This window comes from Eumetopias jubatus, unplaced genomic scaffold, assembly GCF_037043125.1.
Source record: "Eumetopias jubatus isolate StellerSeaLion01/CBP00866 unplaced genomic scaffold, mEumJub1_p1.0 scaffold_11, whole genome shotgun sequence".
Classification (NCBI taxonomy): Eukaryota; Metazoa; Chordata; class Mammalia; order Carnivora; family Otariidae; genus Eumetopias; species Eumetopias jubatus.
In genome coordinates this window covers 114,268,502-114,296,427 of record NW_028274817.1, presented here as the reverse complement: position 1 = coordinate 114,296,427, position 27,926 = coordinate 114,268,502, and the positions used below count along the sequence as shown (strand labels likewise).

General features: G+C 44.1%; 1 protein-coding gene across 3 annotated transcripts; it reads left to right on the top strand.

The window, feature by feature from the left end:
- Window positions 1-328: 328 nt before the first annotated feature.
- On the top strand, window positions 329-27,926 carry SYAP1 (synapse associated protein 1). 3 transcript variants are annotated; one of them, XM_028092563.2, is made up of 9 exons: window positions 329-668; window positions 6,910-7,028; window positions 7,796-7,862; window positions 12,096-12,169; window positions 16,087-16,226; window positions 22,661-22,809; window positions 24,205-24,263; window positions 24,673-24,820; window positions 27,771-27,926. In XM_028092563.2, exons 1-9 carry the CDS (start codon window positions 476-478, stop codon window positions 27,893-27,895), a joined length of 1,074 nt encoding a protein of 357 aa, XP_027948364.1. In that variant the 5' UTR covers window positions 329-475; the 3' UTR covers window positions 27,896-27,926. The 3 variants fall into 3 exon arrangements, with proteins under 3 accessions (XP_027948364.1, XP_027948365.1, XP_027948363.1); XM_028092562.2 differs by having other exon boundaries at window positions 331-668; window positions 27,768-27,926; XM_028092564.2 differs by lacking the exons at window positions 6,910-7,028; window positions 7,796-7,862 and having other exon boundaries at window positions 27,768-27,926.

The following is a 27,926-nucleotide window of genomic DNA, read 5'->3' as shown; positions in this document are numbered from 1 at the left end:
CCTAGAGGCCCTGGGCCAATTTTGATTGGGACTCAGAAAGGGGCTAAAGACGTCCATTTCTGAGGCAACGGCCCAGCTGGACCTGAAAAGGCGAGGCTAAGCCAGCAGCCAAGCTGCTTAGAGAGACAGAAACGCCCTTTACACGTCTGAGTCAGTAACCTAGGAAAAGCTGGGGAAGGAGGAGAGAGGACCGGGCGGGACTACGCTGGGAAAACCCTTTGTCTATTTTCCACGCACGTCAGAAAGTTACTGAAATAAACAGCCAACGAGGGCGGGGCCCTTGGCGGAAATGACATACATGCGGCCGCCGGCAGAGCGGCCATAGAGACGGGGAGACGGATAGAGAGGCTGCTCCAGGGTCGCACTTCCGGCCATCTCCTTGGAGGCGGGGGGGCGCGCATTGTGGAGTCAGGAGCCGGCAGTGCCAGTTAGGGTCTCCAGTGGCCGGGACCGCTGTAGCGGCCCCGCGGGCGGGATGTTCCGGGGTTTGAGCAGTTGGTTTGGCTTGGAGCAGCCGGCGGCGGGTGGCCGGCAATCTGAGGGAGGCGGGCTGGTCGAGGGAGACGCTCCACCCCAGCAGTGCTCCGAAGAGGTGTCAGAGTCGGCGGAGGGGGAGCCGCGGCAAGCGGGGGACCAGGAACTCCTTCATCAGGCAAAAGGCCTCGGCAGTGAGTCTCCTCTGGCCCTCGGGACCAGAGTGTGTGTGTGTGTGTGGGGGGGTGCCCGCTCCCTTCTCTTGACGCCCGAGGGCGCGGACCCGACTGCTTGGGGGGTGTGGGGTGGGTGGAAGGGGAGAAAGGTGTGTCTGTCACTCGGTCGTCTTGGGACAGGAGAGGTTGATGAGGATCTGGGCAAGGCCGAAGTTTCATCTAGCAGTCAGTCCTGTGCCTGAAGTTCCTGACAGGTCAGTCTTTACGAGGTGTGTAAACATTGGGAGCCAGGGCTTCCGTAAAACGGTGTGGTTCGACGTCTTTAGGTTTGACAAGGAATCTTTTTTGTTTAGTTCTCCAGCTTTCAGCTCCACACGCCCACCCCCAGGACGGGGGGCGGGGGACGTTGGGGAACTTTAGTTGGTTGGAAAAGTGCCCTTTTGTGCCCTTAGGGCACAGTGTGTTGTCTGAAATAAATTGCGGGGAAGAGTTATCGAAGGCCTCCCTCAGGCTGGTCTCCTTTTTAGGTGCAGTGGAATTTTTTTTTAAGGCGGAAAAGTAGCTGTCCATTTTTGCCGGTGATGCAGGTTTCGGTACTAGATGTTTGATGAACGATATCTCATTTAATCTGTTAAACCTCCCAGTGAGTTGGGAGAACAAGCCCAGAGTTACTGGCTCGAAGTTAAACTGACAGTAAGCGGTAGACGTGGAATTTGAACCTAGGTCTGTCTAATTTGAAAGCCACAGTCTAGTTAGGGAGGAGAGTAAAAGTAGTAGGTTTGAAGAATAAACACATAGCTCTGGTAATTCTGATTCTGGAGACCTTGGCAGGCTTAAATAATAAAAGAAAACGTCTTTGAGAAGGTGGGGCCTAAAGCAGATTTCACTACAAGTGAGAGAACTGCAGCAAAGGTAGATACTAAATTTAGCAAGCGTTTTTTAAGAATCTACTAAAAGGCCAGATCATAGGGGAGGCTGGAGCCTGAGAGTGGAGAAACACATATTTGAATGAGAAAGGCTCTAACATTTCAAGAAGTCTGGGGAGGGGGCAGGGAAAACAGACATAATCTCATGACGTGGCAGTACAGAATCTCAGCTCAAGGTCCCCAAACAGTGCACAAGAGAAATAAAACTAAGTGCTGTGCAACAAAAACTCTAAAGAGGGAACAACTGTTTTGTGTGTAGAAAATTTAGGCAATTCACCAGTTACAAATGGTGGACACCCAGGCCTAGATTCCACTCCCTTACCCAAAACCAAGCCTTCCCATCCTTGGTCCTTCTTCCTGATAAACTCTGGCCTCCTAGGATTACCTGCTTCTGAAGGAGGGCAGTATGCCAGCATTGGTGGTATAGCGGTGAGCATAGCTGCCTTCCGAAGGAGGGCAGTTTATAAGGGAACTCAAAGAAGAGCTCCTCCCTACCTCCCTGAAGTCCTGATGCCCCAAAGTAACTTCTAATTCAGCACAAATTGGTTGCTTGGTTTTTGTTAAAATCGACCAAATTGAAGCTTTATCTGTACTCGTCCTTTAAAAAAAAAAAAATCCGTACCTCTGAGAGTGTTAAATACATGAGTCATTTGCACAGTTTAAATAAGTGGGAGGATGGCCAAAAATGAGCTTTGGTTTTTTTTTTCAAAACCGTCTCTAAGGCCAGTCCATGCCCAGAAATAGAGGAAGGGCCACCTCCTCTTCTTTGAAAAGTGCTCTTAGTATTTGCAGTGGAACTGTATTAATTAGGCCATCCTCTTTTTCTGTAAGGAAAGTGCATTTCAAGTTCTAGGTGCCTAACTTGCTTAGTTTACAACTAAGAAGGCCCCAAAAGTTAGTGTGTATGTAGGAAAATGTATGTCTGCTTCAATACAGAAGTAAAATAACTGATTCAGTTCTGATGACAAACCCAGGTTTACCATGAGGGAAGGCAGTGCAAATGGTCAAGAGCTTGGATTCCACAGCTTATAAACAATAATAAAGAGAATTGGGGATTTTATTTTATTTTTTTTAAAGATTTATTTATTTATTTTGAGAGAATGAGATAGAGAGAGAGAGCATGAGAGGGGGGAGGGTCAGAGGGAGAAGCAGACTCCCCGCAGAGCAGGGAGCCCGACGTGGGACTCAATCCCAGGACTCCGGGATCATGACCTGAGCCGAAGGCAGTCGCTCAACCAACTGAGCCACCCAGGCGCCCCACGAGAACTGGGGATTTTAGCTTGAAGAAGAAACTTGGGGCATTCTCAAAATTCTGAAAGTTTCTTTGTAGAAAAGTCATTATATGTTACTTAAGAGGACAGATGTAAGTCTGAGAGGTAGGAATAACAAGGAAAATGAAAAGGATTTTCTAATTAGAGGGGGATAACAGTAATAATTGGCTACGCTTTGAAGTCATGTGCGCCCCATCCCTGGAAGTAGGCCTACCTGGATAAGAGGTTCAGTTAGGTAACCTCTAAAGCCCCTTCCAACATGAAGATTCTAAAATTGTATGAAATACAGTATTTTTGAAAAATTAGCCAGCAATGGCTTAAGAATATTGGTTTTAGAAACCACTATCTGCTCCTTATTTTCTTAAGGCAGCAAGCCTTAATCTCTTTATTCTTTTTACTCTGACAAATGTATGCTTTTTCTGACCTTTGAGAACCTTCCCACTTTCCTTTATCCTTATCATTCCATTCAGTTCTGTAAGCCCTTGTCACTTGCTCATATGAGATGAGGCAGTATGGAATTGGGGCACAGGCTTGCCAGTTAGAAGCAGATAGCTTGTGTTTGAGTTTCCTGCACTGTTGTCTTTATTGTGATGTCATTTGCAAATTACAGAAAATTCAGCTGCAAGTTACAGAGAATCCAACAGAGGCATAATGAGAAGACCTTGATTATGTCGGAAGTTCCCAAGACCACCCATAGGTTTGATGAGCACCCACCAAAATGGGGGTTGTTTTGGCAAGAAGGAAGGGGCTAGGCATTGGATAGGCAGTCAGCAGAGTCTTCCGCTATCTTAATGGGCAAATCATTTATCCTCTGTGAGCCTTGGCTTACCTATCTGTAAACTGGGCAGATTATACCTATTCTTCCCAGGATAATTGTGAGATTAAAATGACTACTTTCATGGGGCACCTGGGTGTCTCAGTCGTTAAGCATCTGCCTTCGGCTCAGGTCATGATCTCAGGGTCCTGGGATCAAGCCCCGCATCGGGCTCCCTGCTCTGCGGGAAGCCTACTTCTTCCTCTCCTGCTCCCCCTGCTTGTGTTCCCTCTCTCGCTGTCTCTCTCTCTGTGAAATAAATAAATAAAATCTTTTAAAAAATAAATAAATAAAATGACTACTTTCATTGTTAGCAGTTTGCCCCCTCCTTCCATAAGGCTGCGTCGTCATACTCACCGAGAGCCATTTTACTTAGTCTTTCTTTTCTTCTTTGGTTGCTGCTTTAGTTCAGACCTCTTTGTGCCTATGTTCCTGAAGTGGATATTGTACTCCTATTACTTCCTGTTAACTCTTATCTTAGTCTCAATTTTTTCTAACCACTTAATGAAAACTGTCTTTAACTTGGTGTCATCCAATACAGTAATTTGCAAAATTAATAAACTACTTCTCATCTTTATGAGCTTCTTACCTGAAAATCTCCTATCATGCTTTCCCACACCCCACTCCCTCTGACTTCAGAATCCATCGCACTCTAATTACTCTTGGGAGACCTTCTCCCTCCCTTCTCTGAGTGCCTCTGTTTAATGATTATTCTTGCTTCTCTTATCTTTGAGCCTTTTATTGGCTTGTTTGTTTAGAAATGGACATTCCTTGAGGGCAAGAACTGTATTTCCTCCAGTGTTCTCCATGTTCAGTGTACTCTACTCTTGGAGTTATTAAAATCTGAGAATTGAGATTATTATGCTAAAATACCAGTTTTTATTTTTTTAAATTTATTTATTTATTTAAGTAATCCCTACACCCAGTGTGGGGCTCGAACTCATGACCCTGAAATCCACAGTCACACGCTCTTCAGACTAAGCCAGGCACCCCAAAATACCAGTTTTTAAATGGCAGTCCTCCTTAGAATAAAAATGATGATTCTAATTAAAAACATTCTCCTGAGAAAATCTTAAAAGGAAACCCTGCTCTTTTAGAACTTTAGATTTCTTTGACTGTCAGCAAAGAATATTTTTACAAAATAATCTGGCTGTCTACCCAATTTATCATACCACTTTGTAAATAGACTAGTCATAACCAAAGAGAAATGAGGGACCACCCTAAAACTCAGCACTATTATGTTGCTCCCCATTCATCCATCTAGCAAGTACTTATTGGTCATTCACTGGGGATACAGTGGTGAATCAGACAACCTTGGTCCCTGCCCCAGTGGGACTTAGGGTGGGCCTTCAGTCTAACTGAGAAGACAGAGCCACCAAGTAATCAGTAGAGTGTCATGAATATTGTTGGTCTGGCAACACAGGTGCTGAGGGAACACATCTCAGGAGCTCCTGCTCTAATCAAGGAGCCAGGGAACATTGCCTGAGAAGTGCTATCTATGTAAGCGGAGACCCACAGTATATGTAGAGTTGGCCAGATAAAAGTGTTTCAAACCAAGGAATAATGTATCTGAGACCTCCTTGGAGGTACTCAAGAATTTCTCGGGGTCATATGAATGTAGAATAGGAGGGGGAAGAATGGTGAGAATGAAACCAGAGGCAAGTAGTATCCTGTGGTATAGTCACAATGGGCTGTTGACATCACTGACAGGTAAATGCCACCAAACACAATGGGAGAAAATAGACTGCTTATGGTAAAGGCTACAGAAAGTGGGAGAGAGGGTCATTCTGATTGGCAGATAGTACTGCTGCTCCTAGGTAGCAGTACAAGTTGCCTGATTCTCTGGAAGAGATACCAGCCACCAGTGAGGGTTTAATCTGGTGTGCCAAGCTCCCTTTGCCATTCTTATCTGGGTTTTCCCCCGCCTGAGTGTTGAGAGAGTCAACCTACCTGCCCCTCAGCAGGTGCAAGTAGCAGAGGCAAGACTGCCCTAACTTAGAGAGTATTTCCCACTAGATGAGATTGGAAGGCCAGTTGCCCAGGAGCATCCCCTAGCAAGTCCAGCTTCAGAACCTGCCTGAGGTTGCTTCCTGCAGCCTGCGCTGTATACAGTGTGGACTTAGAAACAATATTTGTTGGAGCGCCTGGATGGCTCAGTCGTTGGGCGTCTGTCTTTGGCTTGGGTCATGATTCCAGGGTCCTGGGATCGAGCCCCGCGTTGGGCTCCCTGCGCGGTGGGGGGCCTGCTTCTCCCTCTCCAGCTCCCCCTGCTTGTGTTCCCTCCCTCACTGTTTCTCTGTAAAATAAATAAAATCTTAAAGAAAATTATTAAAAAAAACAGTATTTGTCTACGTACAGACCTTTATGTTATAGTTGAAATAGAGCCTTGATACTTGTGTCTTTTCAAGTTTTCAGGAAAGTTAAATTTGTGCTTTTGCTTTGTTTTGTAAAGATGAAAGTTTGCGTGTTCCAGTTTTGTTTTTATTTTTTTATTTTTTTATTTTTAAAGATTTTATTTATTTATTGGACACAGAAAGAGCACAAGCAGGGGGAGCAGAGGGAGAAGCAGGCTTTCCACTGAGCAGGGAACCTGATGCAGGCCTTGATCCCAGGACCCTGGGATCATGACCCGAGCTGAAGGCAGGCACTTAACGACTGAGCCTCCCAGGTGCCCCTAGTGTTCCAGTTTTAATCTTATTCTGCATATTTGCTCATTATTATTAGGTTAAGGATTTATGTTTATATTAGGGCTTGCCAAGATTTCTATTTATTAAAAATTCCTCCAGATTTATTACGGGATGGCTTAATCTAGGGAAGGAAGGGCATGTTTTCTTTGAACAAGAGGGAAGGAGAAAATAAAATAGGATATTTAGGGTCTGGAAAGGAAGGAAAGTGAAAGGGAGCCTTGATCTTATCTGTGAAGTTGGAAGGAAGATTATCTACTGAGATAAATTAAAATGAGAGACTGGAGAAGGGCAAGACAAGTCTGAAACAGCTACTGGGGGAGAAGGGTGGGAGAATGCTAGCACTTTTGAAAGAGATAAATTAAAGGCCTGGTATGGATGGCTAGCCCACCCAGAAAGTGAAGTACTGTCAGTACTGTCAGTGCTGTCAGTGTTTGAAGTCCTAGTTAACAAGAATCGTGCCCTGTGGTTTAAGATTCCCGTGAGAGCTCTTTAAGGGAACAATCACAAATATAATAACCATTGTACTTGAACGGAGCATAGACTGTCTTTTATTCTTTACAGACTATCTGTTTAGCTTTGCAACTGCTGCTACAAAAAAGATAACTGAATCAGTTGCTGAAACAGCACAAACAATAAAGAAATCAGTAGAAGAAGGAAAAATAGATGACATCATTGATAAGGTACATTTAAACATCTTTTGAAATTGATTAGCAGCTTATATAATTATCCCTTTTTATGAACTTTATCAACCCAAGTAGGATACCATATTCTGATAAAAATATTGTTTTGAGATTCTTGGGTTTTTTTTTTCTCTTTTTGTGTAAGAAGTAGCTATGATTTAAATAACCTTGGTTTTAATTTTAATATATTCTAAAATACACTGATACTTTTGGGTAACACTAAACTTTTTATAGTGTGAATTTAATTTTAAACTATAACTGTTTCCAAATATTTATGCCTTTGAGTCAGTCATTTAAGTGTTTAAAGTCCTAGCCCATTAGGAATTACACTTTTAAGTAAGTTTGTTCATTTCCTACAGTGGTAGGGTCCAAGCCCAGGGAATTTCATTTATGTTGGGAATTATTTGAACTAAGGAGGTCATCAATTAAACTTTAGATAGCTTGTTATTTAGATGCTTTGTTATGTGTACTATTTGTTAGAATGAGATTTGACTTGGTTTTCATTGTTTTTTTGGAATAAAGCAAAAATTCAGTTTTTAACTCATTTTATCTTTGCATTTGAAAAGATAATCCATCACAAAAGAGTTCTATACTTGAAATTCAGGAATGTTGAATTTCTGTTTGTTGGGGAAAGGGGGAAGTATTACTTTTTTAACCGTTTTATTTGAAGAAAATTAATATCTCCTGACTTCACAAATCTTAAATGTAATTCTTATCTAATAATAAAGTTCTCAAAGTAACTTGACTCTTTGTATATTTTTTAACAGACAATTATAGGAGATTTTCAGAAGGAACAGAAAAAATTTGTTGAGGAACAGCTTACCAAAAAGTCAGGTATGATGTAGGTTTTTTGTACACGATGTACTTACCTGCCAGATTTTATTGAGCACCTATTAATGTGCCAGACACCACACTAAGGCTCTGACAATACAAAAATGTGTAAGTAACAGCCCTGTCCTTCGGTAGCACAAACACTAGTTGGGGAGACAAGCTCATAAACGTTTGGGCTTTAAAGGAAGGAAGGATATTGTTCCCTGTGGCTGGGATGGAGGGTGAGACCAGCGGGTGACAACCCCTCTGGGGAGCTGGCTCTGAAAGAGAGTGAGCTTTCATTTCTCAGTTTAGAACATGTCCAGCACAATGTGTGATGTACACATAATAGGCACTTAGCAAAAGTTGGCTTCATTCCCATTCTCGTCAGGAGGAAAAAATAAAGAGCTTTCCAGCGGAGTGACAGGGGGCTGTGAAAAGTCACAAGGTGTTGTGAGAAATTACTCAATACATTTCTTTCTTCCTTTTTTTAAAAAAGATTTTATTTATTTATTTAGAGAAAGAGAGAGCAGGGAGCCCAATGCAGGGCTTGATCCCAAGGACCCTGAGATCATGACCTGAGCCGAAGTCAGACGCTTAACCGACTGAGCCACCCAGGCGCCCCTCAATACATTTCTTTACTGACAAGTGCTCGTTTAAATGTTTGATAGTTATCGGGTCTCAGAATGTCTACTTTTGCTGTTTGGATGTACTCAAACACAAAACTGGCCTCATGTCTTTGAATTTGGCAAAAGGGTAAAATAATTCGATCAGTTTGAGCAGTGCCACAAATTCAAAAAGAGCTAGTTAGTCGTGTGGTGAGTCAGGCATTGTCATGCCTAGGTAAACTCAAGGTGTAAAGCAGATCTTTGGGACAAATACTCTGTACAAATTAGCATACCTTCGAGATTTGTGGGAAGCAGTGTGGGAAGCAGTGCAAGTGATCCTGGCTTAGAGACTTGGGGTAGGATTTGGTTGCAGCCTCTGAGATAGGAACTTGGAGGCAGTAGGGTGAAAGGATTGAAGGTACTTTCAGTTTTGAGGTGCCCAGGTGAGAGGAACATGTACAGAAGCAGAGAAGGGAATGCAGGTGGCATATCAGGAAAATGCCCTTGCTCAGTTGCACTAGTCACATTTCAAGGGCCCAACAGCCCCATGGGAGCTACCGGCTTCCATATTGGACAATGCAAATCTGGAACATTTCCATTATTACAGAAAGTTCTTTTGGTCACAACTGCTCTAAATTAACTGAATGGGGTCCAGCAGCAGCAGTTGATTCCTATTTGAAGCATGGAGAATTCCATCTGCCAGTAGAGATTATTAGTTAAGTCATGTAAAAACCATGAGAGTAGGTGACCTCAGTGAAAAGTGTGTCAAACATGAAGAGAGCTGAGCAGAGATCTAGTGTTGAGGGGAAGGGAGGAATGGGAGAAACTGACAGTTCCTGAGCACCTGCTAAGTGGTGGGTACTTTATATACAGTATCTTCTTTTTTTTTTTTTTTTTTAAGATTTTATTTATTTATTCGACAGAGAGCGACACAGAGAGAGAGGGAACACAAGCAGGGGGAGTGGGAGAGGGAGAGGCAGGCTTCCCGCCAAGCAGGGAGCCCGATGCGGGGCTCGATCCCAGGACCCTGGGATCATGACCTGAGCCGAAGGCAGACGCTTAACGACTGAGCCACCCAGGTGCCCCTATACAGTATCTTCTTTAGTAAAAGGAAGGATTAGCAAGGTTAAGTGATTTGCTGAAGGTTGCTCAGCTGGTAAGTGATGAAACAAACCTGCCATTTAAAAAACAAACAAACAAACACAAAACTGCCTATTCACCTGAGAGAGAACAGCTAGGAGACAGAAGCAATGGAAGCCCAGAGAGGGGAGAATTTCAAGGAGAGTGAGGTCAGCTGAGAGGTCCATTTACAAGGACCGTGAAGAGAGGCACTGTGTGAGTATCCCACATGCATTTGTTAATTTAACACTCACAGTAACTCTCTGAAGTACTTTTCTCTCCATTTTGCAGAGAAGGAAACTCGGCCTAGAGAGAAAAGAACTAGGAAGTGTCCATGGGTTGGACAACCAGGAGGCTATTGATTTACCCTAAAAAGAGCAGTTTAGAGGAGCAGGGAGGTGGGCGGTGTCTCATCCGTACCAGTAGGTTGGGCCTTGAGAGGACCTCACCTGAGGGTAAGAAACACCAGGAGAGGCTGTCCAAGGTGAATAGACTTAAAATGGAGGCCAGAATATTAAAGTAAATAGTGTAAGGGGGAAAAAAAGTTGTTGTTTTTAAGATTTCATTTACTTATTTGCCAGAGAGGGAGGGAGAGAGAGAGAGCGAGAGTACAAGCAGGGGGAGTGGCAGGCAGAGGGAGAAGCAGACTCCCCACTGAGCAGGGAGCCCAACGTGGGGCTCGACCCCAGGACCCCAGGATCATGACCCGAGCCGAAGGTGGATGCTTAACCAACTGAGCCACCCAGGCGCCCTGGAAAAAAGTTTTGAAAGGGCTTTACCCCAGATTTTTTTTAAGTATGAAAATATGTTTATTTTATCTTATAGTTAATGGAATTTGGATTATAATTGCCACATTTGCTTGCCTAGGATAAGCCAAAGAATGAGCCAGGTGTCTGTCCACATGTCCATCCACACATGCACATAACTTTTCTATCAGCTGGTACACAATAGGATGTCTCTTCCATTGGACTTTTGCAACATGATAGAAAGGGAGGTTGTTTTGGCGAAAATATTAGGACCCCCTGCATGTCTGTCTTCTGTGCTGACCTCCACCTCCACAGCCTTGGCTCTGCCCTCTTGCGCTGCCCTGGTTCAGACGGTAGAGCTGCTCAGATGAGCAAAATACTCACGGTCTTTGTCTCCACTCTTTCACACTTGCTGCTCCCTCTGAATACCCCCTACACACATCCACCACTGAATTCCTCCTAGACCAAGATCAGCTCCCGGGTCTCCGCAGAAAACCCCTGGGACTCACCTCTCAGTGGTTGCCATTTGTTTTCTGGCATTATAAGCCTGCTTAAGTTGTACTCCTCCTTTTTCTTGTGAGCCCCAAAGACAATGTGTCTTTTGTAGATCCTGGCCCTATTGTTTATTGCCGCTGATTTGCCCATTTCTTTCTTCATTTGCTTTCAGTCCTGACAACCCTTTTCTCAATTCCTAATTGCTTATCACCTTTTGTCATGAATCAAGTACAGTGACGTTTTAAAAAGAACTTTTTAATTAGAAATAATTTCAATTTACAGAAATGTGCAAGTATAAAAGGAGTACTGAGCACACCCCTGACACCCTCTACCTAGGTTGTTGGTTTTATTCCATCTGCCTTATCCTTTGCTCTCTTTCTCACTCTGTGTGTCTTGTCTTTTCTGTTCCACTCAGTGTGTGTTTCCTAAGAATTAGGGATATTCTCTTACACAATCCCGTTAACAGCTTTAGGAAATATAACATTGATATAATGTGCATATTCTGATTTTGTCAGTTGACCCAGTAATGTCCTTTGTACATTTTCCCCCTCAATAGAGCATGCAGTCTAGGGTACAGTATTGTAGCTTTTGTCATGTGTCTTAGCCTCCTTTAATCTGCAACATTTCCGTGGTCTTTGTCTTTTAGGACATTCATGTTTTGGAAGGATACTCCCCCCGCTTTTTTTTAAGACTTTATTTATTAGAGAGAGAGAGCACCAGCAGGGGGAGGGGCAGAGGGAGAAGGAGAAGCAGACTCCCCACTGAGCAGGGAGCCCGATGCGGGACTCTATCCCAGGACCCTGGGATCATGACTTGAGCCGAAGGCAGACACTTAACCGACTGAGCCACCCAGGCGCCCCTCCCCCCCTCCTTTTTTTAAATAAACCATTCCTCAGTTGGGCTTTGGCTGATGTTTCCTCATGATTAGATTCAGATTATGCATTCTTGGCCAGAATACCACATAGATGATGTTGTGACCTCCTCAGGATATCACATCTGGAGGCCTACAGTGGCCATCTCTTTCTCATTGGTGATGATGATTTGGGTCACCTGGTCAAGGTGTTGTCCATTTCTCCACCATGTAATTTAAGTAATTTTTTTTTTACCAAATGCTTACATGCTTTAGTCATATATCACGTCTGGGAATTACGATGAATGTTCATGTTTGGAACTTGTTAGTAAATTGCTAAAATGATTATGTGGAAACTTTCTCATTCTTTCAAACCACAGATTGCAGTGTAACCCTTGTAAGCTGTTTTTCTCTTTTCTTTGTTATTAAAAACCTTTAGAAGCAGCAGTGCCCCCATGGGTTGATAGTAATGATGAAGAAACAATTCAACAACAAATCTTGGCCTTATCAGCTGTAAGTATCTGTGATTCCCTGTGTAGAAATGCTTTCTTCCTATTGTGATTTTATCCTTAGAATGTTTTTCTTCTATACAGTTTTTTAAATGTTTTGAGATGTTAGGACTGTACACATCACCTTTCACTGTTTTTTTCCCCCTGTCTCCCCCCTCCAGGTTTAACCTGCTTCTCTTTAAGTTCTTTTTTATTAATGGTAAAGTATAATCTATTACACAAAATAATTCTTTCGGCCTTAAAAGGATTCTTTTATGTTACTAAGATAATCTTTGAGATATGCTATCATATAAATTTTGTAGATAGCATTCTAGTTTGTCTGAATGAAAAGATGGTATTCTGAATTTTCTCTTTAACTGTTACATATATTTGAAACTGCAATTGAAAAAAAATAAGATTTTCTGTGCTGGCCCACAAAAATTTCTCTCAAGACTTCAGAGGGAACACAGTGATACCAGTTAACAATTGTATAGCACCTGACAGTTTCAGAAAGAACTTTCTTAAGCATTATCTCCTTTGAGCTTCACGCACATCTGTGAGGTAGATAGGAGCTTTTATCGCCATATACAGCGGTGAGGATGTGACTCCCAAATGTGACCCTCACTACTTAACATGTGTCTCAACTGGGCTGTGCATTCTTAGTGGGCAGAAGCTGGCTTTGATCTCTGTCCTCAGCACCCAGGAGCCTGCCTGGCATAGGACTCAGCAAATAGGGCTTTTACTGTATCAGTGGCTTTCAAGCTTTGTTTTTAATCCACTCTTTTTTTTTTTTTTTTAGCTAAAGTCATAAATGGAACTTCAGCCTAGGAAACAGACAGAGAACTGGGCTCTTTCCTTCCCTTCCATTGCCCTCCCCCAGGACATTTTATGGTTTTTTCTTTTCCATTAGTAAATCCTTCAAAGGCCTGAGCATCCATTATGAGTTCAGTGTGAACCCCATGTATTTTGTTTACTGTGTTATGGCCAAACTTGATGCTGATGTCACATAATGCTTTTCTCCAGAAGTGAATTGGGACAGTGAAACTGTCATTTGAGGGCAAACATCGGATACTCACCAGTCAAGTCCCCACAGCTCCTCTGTCCCCCTCGACCTGTTCCTGTCCTCATCTTCTCCATCTTAAAATAAGATTCCAGTTATCCACCAGTTTTTTCTAGTCACCAGCCTAGGAGTCTTCCTTCGGTCACACGCACCCCCACACCCGGGCCCACCCACATCCTGACAATGCTGTGTTCAAAATATACCTCTACTCCACTTCTCCACTGCCACCACCGTGGTCCTGATGCCCTCATCTGCCTCCAGCATCCCAGCTGCTGTCCCATCCTTGGCCCTTTCCCTACAAGCTCACATCAGCAGCCACAGGGGTCTAGTTATGGTATAAATCCCTTCATGTCACTTTCCTACATAGAGCCTTCCAGTGGCATCTCGTCTCCTGTAGGCAAAGATCTCAGTTCCCTCTACTGGCTTCTAAGGCCCTTGGCTTGGCACACCTCTCTTCCCTTGTGCCCCACTTCCCTGCCTCCCAGCACTCCAGCCACTGTTTCTGATGTACAAGCAAGCCGAGCTTTGTCCCGCTTTAGTGCCTTGTGACTGCTGTCCCCTCTTCCTGGAACCCCAGCCTACACCATTTCATAAGATCACATCTCAAATGGCACCTCCTCCCTAACCATCCTTTCAGCCCTCCACCAGTTACCCCATCTATCTCATAGCCTTAGCAATCTAAGCCTGTGTCTGTCTCTTCCCACGTCCCCACCCCACAACTGGAATAGAAATGCCGTGAAGGCTGGGACCCCATCTGTGCTGTGCCCTGCTGAGCAGGTAACACAGTGCCTGGAGCACAACAGGTGCTGACTGGGTGATGCACACACACGCCTACAAGAGAGCACCCCTGATTTTAACGTGGCGCAGAGGCTTTGAATGAACTTCAGTACATCCTTTATAGTGGCTCCTGATTTTGTTAAGATAGACTAAATTGCTATAATAGAGAAATCCAAAAATACAGAAGGTTAAATAAGCTGTGACTCTGTCTCCCTCCCTCCTTCTCCCTCACATGAGAGTCCAGAGGTAGATGGTCCACGTAGATGTGCTTTGCCCGTGAAGTCATCTACAGACCCAAGTATTTCCTGTCTTAATCCTTTCCTATGCCAGAGTCTAGGGTGTTATCTGCCTTCTCTATGGGGAAGGCAGCTCCGTGACCATGGCTGTGTTCCAGCCCGTGGGAACTGGGAAAGAGGTGGGTGGGCATGCCAGACTGAAAGATGAGACTCAGAAATTGTACCTATGACTCAGGCCTACATCCCTTTGGCAACCTAGATGCATGGTCACTCCTAGATGCCAGGGAGCCTGGGAAATCCGGTCTCTGGCTGGGTGGCCACATGCCCAGCAGGAGCTCAAGAGTTTTGTGATCCTTTTTTTTTTTTTAAAGATTTTATTTATGTATTTGACAGAGAGAAACACAGCGAGAGAGAGAACACAGCAAGGGGAGTGGGAGAGGGAGAAGCAGGCTTCCCGTGGAGCAGGGAGCCCGATGCGGGGCTCAATCCCAGGACCCTGGGATCATGACCTGAGCCAAAGGCAGACGCTTAACGACTGAGCCACCCAGGTGCCCCCGAAGAGTTGTGATCTTAAAAGGAAGGAAGGAAGGGATACTGGGAGATAATTAGCGGTCTCTGCCAGAGTTGCCTTACATTCTCTGACTTGCCAAGCACTAGTTGGGACAATTCAGAGCCTACAGCAGATTAACCCTTTAAGCTACTTATGTTGGGGCACCCCTTATGGCATAATGCTGTCATTAGGTAGTTATGAGAACTCAGTTCTGCAAATTGTGTTTAGAACCTCCTCTGGGCCATCCTTGTCCTAGGACTGGAAGTAGATGAGACATGTCCATCAAGAGCCTGAAGGCCTACTGGACAGCTGCTAGATGAGTACACACAGCATCATTCCCTGTGATTAGCACTGTAATGCAGGATGGTAACGAGGCACTGAGGAGAGGGGCATCTCACTGGTTTTGGAGAGGGGAGGGAATGATCTCAGGGAAGCTTCCCAGAACTGATGACATTGGAACTGTTACTGAATCTTGGGAGGAGGGTGTGTGGATGTTTGGCGGATGCAGGGCAGGGTTTGAGGTTCAGATAGGGAGTGTTGTAAGCATTTGGGTATGACTGAACTGTAGGATGCAGGTGGAGGGGTGGATAGGAAGCCAGGTCATGAAGACCTTTTTATACCTTTCTGATAAGTTTGGGTTTCATCTTAAAGGCAACAAAGGAGTCACTGAAGGATTTTAGTGGTAGGGAAAACATATTTTTCTTGGGCAGGGTAGAAAGTGGGTTGCTCTGGGTGAGAAAAGTGGGACTGGAGACAGCTACTCCTTCAGCGGCTGCTGTAGAGATCCAGGTGAAACTTGATGGGGCAATTTTAGGCTTTGCAATTTTTAGGCTAGAAGGTAAAATAACTAAAATCCATTTAGGTTCAGATTTGTTCTTGCTTTAATGTAGGAATTCTCCAAAAGCAAAAATACTGTTAAAATCTAACATGGGCAAGATGAGATGAAACTGACTGGTGCTTTTAGTAGCCAGCTTCTAAGATTTAAGTAGCCAGTTTTCTAAGATTATTCTACACTGGTTTTAACATACCTAAAGGTGCTCACAGAAACAAACGTGTTCATACAATTTCAAACTCTAATTTTGCTAATTGCACAACTGAATTTCCTGGCCTCCCATGAGGCTCTCTTCAGTTGAGACTGTTAAATATGTGACAGGATCAGTCATTCTCCACTCTCTTAAGCAGACAGGTTAATAGATACCTCAGTGGACTTTGTGGCTGAAATCTTTAGGAGAATTCAGTATCTGTCAAATCAGTGATGCATTGTTACATATTAATTGCATCCTATGGTTTCCCCCATGTTTTTCCCCTTTTCATCAAAGGACAAGAGGAATTTCCTTCGTGACCCTCCAGCTGGAGTGCAGTTTAATTTTGACTTTGACCAGATGTATCCCGTCGCCCTGGTCATGCTTCAAGAGGACGAGCTGCTGAGCAGGATGAGATTCGCCCTTGTTCCTAAACTGTAAGCAGTGTGTTCCTGAGCCGGAGTAGCGCTATGCACAGTATCGAGGAAAAGTTGTGGAATGGTTTCCTACTCTCTCTCCTTGAGAACAGGCTCTGTGGCCCTTTAGCTCGCTCACTCGCCTTCTTGCTGTCTCTCTGTCTCTCTGTCTCTCTCCTGCCTGAGCCCAAGTGTGGAGTGGCTTGGCTCGGAGTGGACTGTTGCTCCCCACTGCGTGGGAGTGCAGACCCTGGCTGGCAGGGGCAGCGCGGGAGTCACGGCAGCAGGCCACTCCTGGGGGGCCTTGCCACCACTCCTCCTGTCCTGAGCCCAGCGTGCACCGGCCTTCAGAGACGCCTGCTGCCTCGTGTCCCCGGGTCTTTGCGAGCAGACACCCGGCGGACAGGCCTGTTCTTGAGGCCTGTCCTCTCTGCGTGCGGCTCGCTGCAGTGCTCACTGGTCTGCAGGGTAAATTACGCTTCGCCCTTCACCTTTCCAGCTTCCACTGTGGTTTTCTCGCCAGTTCTCTTTGTCATGTGGATTTTATCTACTGAATGCCTTTTCTGTTAGTTTACAAGTGTTTTCAAAGGGAGCACAAATAAATACGTGTTCATTGTGCTATGTTTAGCTGGCCAAAGAGGGTTTTGTTTTGTTTTGTTGTTAATATTTTATTTATTTATTTGACAGAGAGAGAGAGAACCCAAGTAGGCAAAGCGGCAGGCAGAGGGAGAAGCAGGCTCCCCGCCGAGCAGGGAGCCCGATGCGGGGCTCGATCCCAGGACCCTGGGACCATGACCTGGGCTGAAGGCAGACACTTAACCGACTGAGCCACCCAGGCGCCCCCAAACAGGAGTTTTAACAAATATTTGCTAGCCCTTTGGTTCACATGGAAGCCAAGTTCTTCTGTCTGTGTGAGAAGAACAAGTGTTCTTGCGGACTTGGAACAGCAGTTATATTGAACCTTTCACTTATGTTTACTTTGTAGTGAAACTCTTCATAATTATCAACGTGTTGGTGGTGAAGTTTTGCAGCCTTCCCGTCCCCTCCTAAAAAGAAGAGTATGTGTTATATGGCTAAAATCTCATTACAAATCTAATTCTTAGATTGTGTCTAAAGTAGCTAGTTTTGGGGCACCTGGCTGGCATGACTCGATCTCAGAGTCATGAGTTCGAGCCCCACATTGGGGGTAGAGATTAAACAAAATAAATAAAGTAGCTATTTTTAGTGAAGGATATCAAAAAATTATCATCTGATCTATTCTTTACTATTTTGCTCACAAAACCCTGAGAGTTGCCTTTTGAACAGTTCATGTGTATATATATCTGTTGGGCTCTCTTTCATCTCAGAATTTGAGGTTATACCTATTCTGAATAACTGCCTCCTCCTGAGAGAAAAGTAGCAAAGCTCTGGAATTCAGGTGGGCTTTGTACCTAAAGTCTCCATCAACTTGAAGACCATTCGAATCACCACGGGCCACATGGTGGGCTCCCTGCCAGAACTCTGGGAGACTGTCCAGAGGCCCGGGGATGCTGGATCGTGTGGCCTGGGGTACTCAACAGCAGGCGTGTAGCCAGCTTTGGTTCCATAGCTTTGCTTGTTGACAATTCTGGACTCCTTACGGCTGAGAGTAATTCTAGAGTTTTTAAAAGATTTGGAGAGTTGGTATTTGGCAAATAGTATTTCTAGTTTGTTGCTGGATAGGTAAATTGTTGAGTAATATAATTCCAGTTTCCTATTGTTAATTCTGTTAGGGATGATTTTAGAAATTAGGGTTATCACTTTTTATAAGTCTTTTCTGTTGGAAATGCATACTGAAATATTTGTGGATGAAAGGCTGTAATATCTGGCATTGCCATAAAATATTCCATCCCACACCCAGAGAAAGGCATGCGTGCAGGGGAGAGGAGCATAGATAAAACCTGATTGGCAAAATACTGGTGATTGTTGGCTAGGTCCCGGGTACATCGGGGCTTCTTTGTCCTAGTCGCTCCACTTTTGTTTTTGTTGAAACTTCCATAATAAAACAAATGAGCCATCATCACACACAAATCCAGGACTTCTGGACTTTCCTCTCTGGCATGCAGAAGTGCAACTTTGATCATTTGAGACACTTTTTGTAAACAGAAGCCATCATTACCCAGGAACAATTTAGAAAATCATTCAGAACAAACACTTGCTCTGTATTTCAAAAGACCTTTTAGTGCGTGAACACTTCCCTGCAACACCAGTGCTGGCATGAGCCAGGACTCTTGCATCACAAACACACTCTGAGGCCTTCACTCTGACGACAGTAGAAAAATCACAAGTCCTTTCCAGCCTGGGACTGACCTATGCCCATTGTTTCTCAGAGGGTGTTTACAGCATTCTAATGCCTTAAAATAGTCCATGAAAGCATAAGTGGTAAGATAGACATTTGGGAGTTGCTATGTTTCATGGTTTTCTTTATCATAGGGCTTCTCAGAATTTTTTTTTTTTAAGATTTTATTTATTAGAGAGAGAGTGTGTGCACGAGCAGGGAAGAAGGGCAGAGGGAGAGGGAGAAGCAGACTCCCCACTGAGCAGGGAGCCCGATGCGGGGCTCTATCCCAGGACCCTGAGATCGTGACCTGAGCCGAAGGCAGGCACCTAAGCTGACTGAGCCACCCAGGTGCCCCTCTCAGAATCTTTATTATGTCATGCGCATTGTGACTCTGTCCAGAGTGTAACAGAATATTTCTCTAGTGTGCCTCTGTGACCACTTTCTCTTACATCAAGAGGGAGAGACTCTGGGAAAGGAAATAGTCCAGATGTTTGTTTCTATTAAGAGAGCAAACATTGCCCATAATCTGCTGTAGATTGGTGGTACACCTGTTTCATTTTGGATATTTCGTAGAGCTCAGAATTAAGTGACTTTGAAAACATTCAGGCAGCTCACTACCTCACGGGAAGCTAAGCTCACTTCTGTCTAACTGTGATGTTAACAGTGTAGGATTCTTGAACTTATCCAGGTAAAGAGCCCCAGTTCTTTTTTTTTTGTTCCCTGGGGTATCTTCAGTTCTATACCCCCTCACCATCCAGCTCCAAAAGTGAGTTCTCCGAAGTGAATATAAAGTGTTGTCTAATTACAGAAGAGCACGCTACAGGTATTTATTGTATTGCTTTTTAAAGATTTATTTATTTTACTTATTGACAGGGTTGGGGGTGGAGAATCCTGAAGCAGCCTCCCTGCTGAGCGGGAAGCCTGACACAGGGCTCGATCCCACGACCCCGAGATCATGACCTGAGCTGATACCAAAAGTCAGCCACTTAACCAGCTGAGCCACCCAGGTGCTCCTTGTGTTGCTTTTTAATGCTGCCTAAGATTTTGTTAGCTTTTCTAGTGGCTGCAGCATACTCTTGTTTGCTCAGTTAAACTTGTGGTTGACTGTAATACCTCACAAACTGCTTTTAAGCCACGCCTCCCTCCTGCTGAACTATTTCCAAGAGATGTTATAAAGAAAAGAGAATCGTGAGACCACATGAGTTTGGGAAATGCTACTTGTCATTTACTTGGCATAGTAAGAACTTAACAAGTAAGAGGTCATTATTCCTGTGACCATCTGTGTTGGCAGATAACTTGTTTTATTCGTCCCTGAATCACCTGGATAGGGCTTGATGCATGTGGCACTCAGTAAATATTGGTGGAATTAATGAAAGAAAAGATGGGCTGCATCTAGCAGTATGTCATCTTGTTACCTAGCCTAGCCTGTGTAGATAATCTTGTATTTTGCCTCTGTTGCTTAAAAAAGCCAGCCTCTGTTGGGGCACTTAGTTGGTTCAGTTGGTTAAGCGTCCGTCTCTTGATTTTGGCTCAGGTCATGATCTCAGGGTTGTAAGATCGAGCCCCACATTGGGCTCCGTGGTGGGTGTGAAACCTGCTTAAGATTCTCTCTCGCTCCCCTACTCCCTCTCTTAAAAAAGAAAAAAAAAAAAAAAAAAAGGCTAGCCTCTGTCACTTAAAAAGCTAGTCTCCTGGCCCAGCTTCACCATTCACAGATGTGACAACTGTGTGTTCTTATGTCTTACCTAAGGCAAGTCCTGTCTTCATCCATAAGCCTGCATCTCAGAATTTTCTCTTAGTTTTCATTGATTTTCTTCTATTCCTTCAAAATCTTTTTCAGTCATGCTTTCTTCCCCAAGTTTCTCACCATTCTAAGACCCTGCATCCCTTCAAGTAAACCAGGGGGTAGAGAGGCATTCTGCTACCGTTTTGTCACTTCTACTAGCAAAATGTTTTGGGAACACAAAATGAGTGACTCCTGCTGGCAAAAAAAAAGCCCTGCACATACTCCACAGGTCCCCAAAGCCATTGCTAGTTAGGTGATAGGGATGAACATTTTTTTTTTTAAGATTTTATTTATTTATTTAGCAGAGAGAGACGCAGAGAGAGAGGGAACACAAGCAGGGGGAGTGGGAGAGGGAGAAGCAGGCTTCCCGCGGAGCAGGGAGCCCGATGTGGGGCTCGATCCCAGGACCCTGGGACCATGACCCGAGCCAAAGGCAGACGCTTAACGACTGAGCCACCCAGGCGCCCCAAGGGTGAACATTTTATGTTTTTTGTTGAGTTTTGTTTTGCCTTCCACCATCAAGATTTTATTTAATTGCTCTGAGGTAAGCATAGTCATCAATGTTGTTTTTTACTTTTAAACAATCACACCTTTATATAGAAAGGCTGGAGGTTTCGCATAAAAACTTCTCTTTCCACTCATTCGAGACCTGATGCTCCATCAGTCCTGACTGCTTTAGTGTATATTTCGTACAAACAAGGCTTTTCCTACATAACCATCCAAATCAGGAAATGGTCATTTATGCATTACTGCCATCTGATTCTCAGACCCCATTCAAGTTTTATCATTTGTCCCAATATCCTCTTTAGCAAAAGGATCCAGTACAGACTCACATGTTGCATTTAGTTTTCATGTCTCGTCAGTCTCCTTCAGTCTGTTGCATCCTGTCAGGTGGTACACACTGCCATTTTGTCCCGTTACTGTCTCCACACTTTGGTCACTTCACTTGATGAAGGTGGTTTCTGCCAGACTTCTTGACTGTAAAGTTACTTCTTTCCTCTTTGAAATTAGTAAGTATTTTCTGGAGAGGTGCTTTGAACTCTGTAAAAATATTCCATTCCTTATCAGACTTTGAACGTATTCATATATTTATTTGTATCTGTATAGACTCATGGTTCTGTTTTATGCAGTGGTTATAATCCATTGCTATCGTTGTGTACTTTGATGCTCAGAATGTCACCAGCTTGGCCAGTGGGAGCCCATTCCAAGTTGGCTTCTGTGTCTTTTTGACTCATTCTCATCATTCTTTAAGTGCTTCCTTGCTTTCTGGTCTGGGGTAATCCAGGCTCATCTTGTTCTGTCCTTTGTAACCCTGGAATTGGCTACTTATCCAAAGAGATCTGGTTCATTTTAGTGGAAAATGGTGTACAGACACCAAGATCTGAGCACTAGTCATGTTCATTGCTATTGGGGTATCACTGCTCCTTGGTCTGCTCAGCAGACAGAGCTAGGGAATATTTGTGTGCTCGTGTGTATACACATACACTCATTTGCATCTCTATTGGATGAAAACCATGTATTCATGGTGCTACCTCACCACAGGGATCATTCTAGAATTTTCCTTTCAGTGTTTGTAACTCCCTTCTCTGACCATGAGAAACTTGGTTTGCACTGTCCTTAATATTTCTATTTAATTGATCAGCCCCCTGCATGTAACCGGTCTTCCATTTTCGCCAGCACCCCCTCCCCTGCTCAGACACCCTCCTCTCCCAGCTCAGGCTGTCATTCCCCATTCCAGGCCACCCCCATGTGGACGCTCACCTTACCCAGCTTGGTCACCAGCACCCCCTGCGAGGTGATTCTCATATGCAGACAAGTTTGAGGACCACGGAGGGTTCTTGGCTTGGACTGCACTTTAGTCTTCTTGTCAGTCCTCTCCCACCTCCCTGCTAACTCTTACTGATTGCTAGTTATTTGCATGCTGCCAGACGTTTCCTTTCGTAATGAGCAACACCCACAATCCTTTTCTTGTCACTGCTTGAAGGCTCTTAATCATTCGGTAAACAGCAAAATACAGTGCAGTCCAGGCTGCGTTCGCAGCCTCGCGGGTTGGTGTGCCGGTCTCACAACAGTGCCTCTTTCCTCTGCTGAGGGCAGTGTTGGTGTCGTTAAAATACCAGGAAATGCAGAGGTTTCATTGGTGCTCTGTAAGTTGTCCTTTGCCGCCTTGGAGAAAGTAGCTATTCTTTTTATCCTGTCCCGCAGCTTGCAGTTCAAAAGCAAGTGAGAGTCTTCTTTGAGCCTCACTCAGATTTGAAAATGCCCCCCCAAAAATCATCTCTTCCCGCCTCCACTAAAACAAATAACGCCCTGCATGCATGTGTATGTGTTGCATGCATTCTCAAATGTGGTGTTGTCTGTCCTGAAAAGCGTGAAGGAAGACGTGTTTTGGAGGAACTACTTTTACCGCGTCTCCCTGATTAAGCAGTCAGCCCAGCTCACAGCCCTGGCCGCCCAGCAGCAGGCCTCCGGGAAGGAGGAGAAGAGCCATGGCACTGAGGAGGACCTGCCACTGGCAGGTATGTTCAGAGAAGACTTTGCTGTGTGTTAAAAAAAAAAAAAAAAGAAAAGAAAAGAGTTACTTTAAAAATATTCTTAGAGACTCTCATGAGCTTGTCATCTTTTATGTACCAAAAATGTCATTGTCATCTTCTGGAAAACTCTTTCCTTTCCAGAGGAATATTCATTCTCATTGCCCTCTCTCTGACCCTGCTCACACATCTTCCCCAAGCTTTGCTCTCCTTTGCTTTCTTTTTCTTGTTCTTCAGGGTTTTTACTTCCTTTTTATTTCTCCCTCGATCACTAGTCATTTTCCCATCTCTTTCCTTGCCCTTTATGATTTTATACCTTCTTTCCTCTACCGATTCAGTGCACCGCTTTTCTTTGTTTCTCTGCCTTCCATTCAAGCCGCTGCTCCCCTAGTACTGTACTCTGTAGAGCAGAACTGAGCTCCATCCCACTCCAAGTTACCAGTGTCTAGCCCAGAGCTAGGCACCATTATGGTGCACGTCGGACTTTTACTGTGACAGTTGACCCCTGGTTGTTGGGGAAGTGTTTTATAATACCAGCAACAATTTAAGATCTGTAATAGTAATGAAAATCAGAAAGGTATTAAAAAGTAAGAAGAAAGGTACTTTGTGTCATATTTTTAACGTTTCATGAACACCTGTGTGTAGGTACTGATTACAACTAGAGACTTAACCTGTTCGTGGAATTTTAAATAATTATGCATCATGTATCCTAAGGCACAGGTTGTACAGAGCACCCAAAGAGAAGCTGACACTGCATTTAGGGTCAGGGAAATGTAATGAAGTTGCTCTACACAGTAAAATTTGGCATTTTGCATATAGATGTTAAAAAGAATCCCAGTTGTCTATTATTCTTAACTATTTGTTTTCATTAGAAAATGCCATTTTACCAAATACTGCCTATATTACAAAATGGGCTTAAGACAGGATTCAGTAAAGACTACACACCTAGTAAGGTTCATAAGAAAGAAAATGCGGCCCAGGAGAAAGAGGGGAAGCTGTGACTGAGTGTTGCACTTTGCTCTGTGCTTCCTAGCATTCGTGACAAATGGAAAATTTGATAAATAACTGAATTCTCAGTACCCTAAAAGAAGGAGCAGATCTATTCCTGAATTTGATTTCAGCTAACACTGAGGTCAAAATTTATTTCCTGCTTGGAAATCTTATATGAAGGGCATCAAATATGATGACATTAAAAAAAAAAAAAATTCCCAGAAGAAAGAAGTTGAAATGGTCTCACCTAGGTATTTCTTGAAAGCATAACATAAAAGCTCATTTCTGAAAATTATTTAGTATCGTCATACTTGTGGATATTTTAGTTGTTACTATAATATGTATTCAGAATTGAATCAAGCAATTTTTGTCTCTTTTATTCTCACTTCTTAGAGGCAGTACGGCCCAAAACGCCACCTGTCGTAATCAAATCTCAGCTTAAAACTCAAGAGGTAATACAGTTTTACATTGTATCTAGTAGTTGTCTGGAAATGAAGTATCTTTGTGTTAACTATCTCAGATCCCATTTGAAACTGCTTATGAATATGGGACTTACCTGTTTTGAAGAAGAGGGGTCCAGCACTTGCACAGTTAGGGGCCTGTAGCTGAGACATGAGGTGATTCCCTGGTATCAGCCATCTTAGATGTGCTCCCGGGAATTAGACTGAATGACTGGAGTGACCCAAACTGTGAGAGAGCATAGTGGACTCAGGTGATAGTTCATCTGGTTCCCCAGCAGCTGCACAGGTTAGAAGGCTGGAGAGCAGTGGGCATCTGACTAGCAGCGGAAGGAGACGAAAGGGACGCTTTTTCTCATGCCGCTTAGAAAACCATTCCCAGAGCTCCTTTGTTGCATTTCAGGATGAAGAGGAGATTTCGACCAGCCCAGGGGTTTCTGAGTTTGTCAGTGACGCCTTTGATGCCTGTAACTTAAATCAGGAGGATCTGAGGAAGGAAATGGAGCAACTGGTTCTTGACAAAAAGGAGGAGGAGACAGCCGTTCTAGAAGGTACCAGACAAACAAAATAGCTGTGCTCTTTTCCGATTCCGAAGTTGATTATAGAAAATGTCATTCTGAAGCAGACATACAAACATACTGTAACTTCTGCGTCAGAATCGCTTCTCTGTTCCCTGTTAGAAGGTAGATTCTAGCACACATGACCAGACCTCACATCCCTCTGCCTTAAGCATGCACAGGAGTGTAGAGAGGAGAAACTGAGCCCAGAGAGGATAAGTGATTGGTCCAAGGCACCTCAGCCCCAAGAACATGTGGCCAGCAACAGGCGACAAAGAGTGCACACCCTTTCACTTAGAGACACAGTCCTCCAGCCTTCTACTTGGGTTTATACTTTTTTTTTTTTTTAAGATTTTATTATTTGAGAGAGAGCGAGCGTGTGCACATGAGCAGGGAGAAGGGCAGAGGGAGAAGCAGGCTCCGCAATGAGTAGGAAGCCCGACATGGGGCTTGATCCCAGGACCCTGAGGTCATGATCTGAGTCAAAGGCAGACACTTAACCGACTGAGCCACCCAGGAGCCCGTTGGCTTTATACTTCTATGTAGAAGATTCTTTTTCCTGCTGCTGTGTGCCACAAGAGCATTGCTTCTGGGAAGGAGCATGCTGCCTTTAAAAAAAATAGTAATTTAGAGACAAAGTACAAGTGGGGTTGGGGTCGGCTGCTTTCTTTGGCACATCAGGACAAATGACTGGCTTTCTACTGGATGAAAAGCAAAGGCTCGGGTTAATCATCATCAAATGAAGCCTTCTGAGACTTACAATGTACTCAGGAAGCCAGCTCTCCCCCATTTGTACAGAGAACACCCGTGAGAAAACTAGCCTCCCAGAGGTGAACTGGAACCCTGATGGCACACTGTGGAGGGACTTTGGAGGAAAGAATTGGGAAGGAAGGAGGAGGGAAGAGCTTCTGGGGGAAAGAGAGGCCAGAGGGGAAGTGAAAACTTGGACTCGCTAGGTACCTCAGACCCCTCCCACCCCCATCTGTTTCTCATGCAGATGGCTGCTAGCCACTGCGGAAGGACTCTGGGCAAGAGCCCCGGGTGTTGGAGGCCAGAGCTAGAGCCGACTGCGCCCTGGTTCCCTTTCTGCCGGTGATGACTGGTAGCACAGGCCCCACAGGAAACTGGAAGTGGCCCTGAGGCAGGAGTCATAAGGTGCTGGCTGGATGCTCTGGGCAAGCTGTTCTTGCATTGAATTCCTGCCCGAGTTATAATTTGGACCACATAATATTCTTTTATATATTCATTGTCTTGGCCCCCGAGCTAAACTGTAAGTTTCTCAAGGGCAGTTACACCTTGTTTTTGTTACCCCACAGTACCTGACATGGGGTCTGGCACCCAGCCAGCCCCTAATAAATATTTGTGACATTGGTGGTTTGCCAAGCAACACACCGTGTCCTTTCCCTTGAGTCTCCACTGCCAAGAAAAATTAAAACATTTGGTTTTTGTTTTCTCTATAACTACTAAGTTTAAGGTATGTATGTATTTATTTATTTATTTTTAAAGATTTTATTTATTTATTTGTCAGAGGGAGCGCAAGCAGAGGGAGGGGCACTCAGAGCAGGCAGAGGGAGAAGGAGACTCCCTGCTGAGCAAACAGCCCGACGTGGGACTCAATCCCAGGACCCTGGGATCATGACCTGCGCCGAAAGCAGATGCTTAATGACTGAGCCACCCAGGTGTCCCAAGGTTTGTTTTTTAAAAGAAGAAAATAGAAGGATGCCTGGGTGGCTCAGTTGGTTAAGCGTCTGCCTTCGGCTCAGGTTGTGATCTCAGGGTCCTGGGATCGAGTCCCGCATCGGGCTCCCTGCTCAGCAGGGAGTCTCTTCTCCCTCTGCCTGCCACATCCCCTGCTTGTGCTCTCTCTCATAAATAAATAAAATCTTTTTTAAAAAAAAGAAGGAGAAAATGGAGGCACCCGCTGGCTCAGTCAGTGGAACATGTGACTCTTGATCTCAGGGTTGTGAGTTCAAGCCCCACATTGGGCATAGAGATTACTTAAAATCTTAAAAAAAAAAAAAAAAAAGATAAAAATGAATTTTAGCTTTACTTTTCAAATAGCTGGTTTGTTTTCTATTTCATAACACCACATAGCAGTTGTCTTATCGTCTACATACATACATATATGTACACGTACACATCACACACACACACACACACACACACAAACACACACACACACAACACACACATACATTGAGGTTCTAAGTGGAAAGTTGCAGTTCTGAATCTCAGCACAGAAGAGGAACGTGAGAGCTTAGATGGAGCCCAGTGTGAGGGGCCAGGCTTCATCAAGAGGCCTTCTGACTTCAGGTTCTGGCATCCATTGCCACTCAAGGAAAACTACTGCTAAAGTTCTTATGCACAGACTATGAAGCCTGCAGATCTGGCTCCATCTGGATGCCTGGTGCTATCAAGCTGTGTGTTCTTGGGCAAGTCACTTAACCTCTCTAAGCCTCTGTTTTCCAACCTATAAAATGTGCAGCAGTGTATCTAGTCCCTGGATTGATCTAAGGATGGAAAAAAATGGGGGCGGGGGAGTGATATGTAGAAAGAAGTTAGCACCGTCCCAGCTCAGTGATTGCTCAAGAAATGTTAGCTGTTTTTTCCTACCATCGTCATCCTTAATAGTGGTAAAGATTAATTTGCAACCAAATATTAATTATCAACTATCCATTTAAATATAAGGAAAAGCAGAGCTTTTAGAATTCAAAGTAACACCCAAACGTACAGCACTTAACCGATTTATCTTTCTAATCATATTTCCCTTGGGTTACTGTTAAAATTTGGTCAGTTTTTCTGAGCACACATGGCGAGGAAGCTTGAGATGTTAAAAATTATCATGGCTAGGACTTCCACAGGGAATTATACTTGACTGAGTTGTTAAAACCAGCATTGTGAATTCAGAGAGAATCTTTTCCTTCTCATTTGTTTCTTTCAGAAGATTCTGCAGATTGGGAAAAAGAACTACAACAGGAACTTCAGGAATATGAAGTGGTGACAGAATCAGAGAAACGAGATGAAAACTGGGATAAGGAAATAGAGAAAATGCTGCAGGAGGAAAATTAGCTCTTTCCTGAAATAAAAGAATAATGCTTAA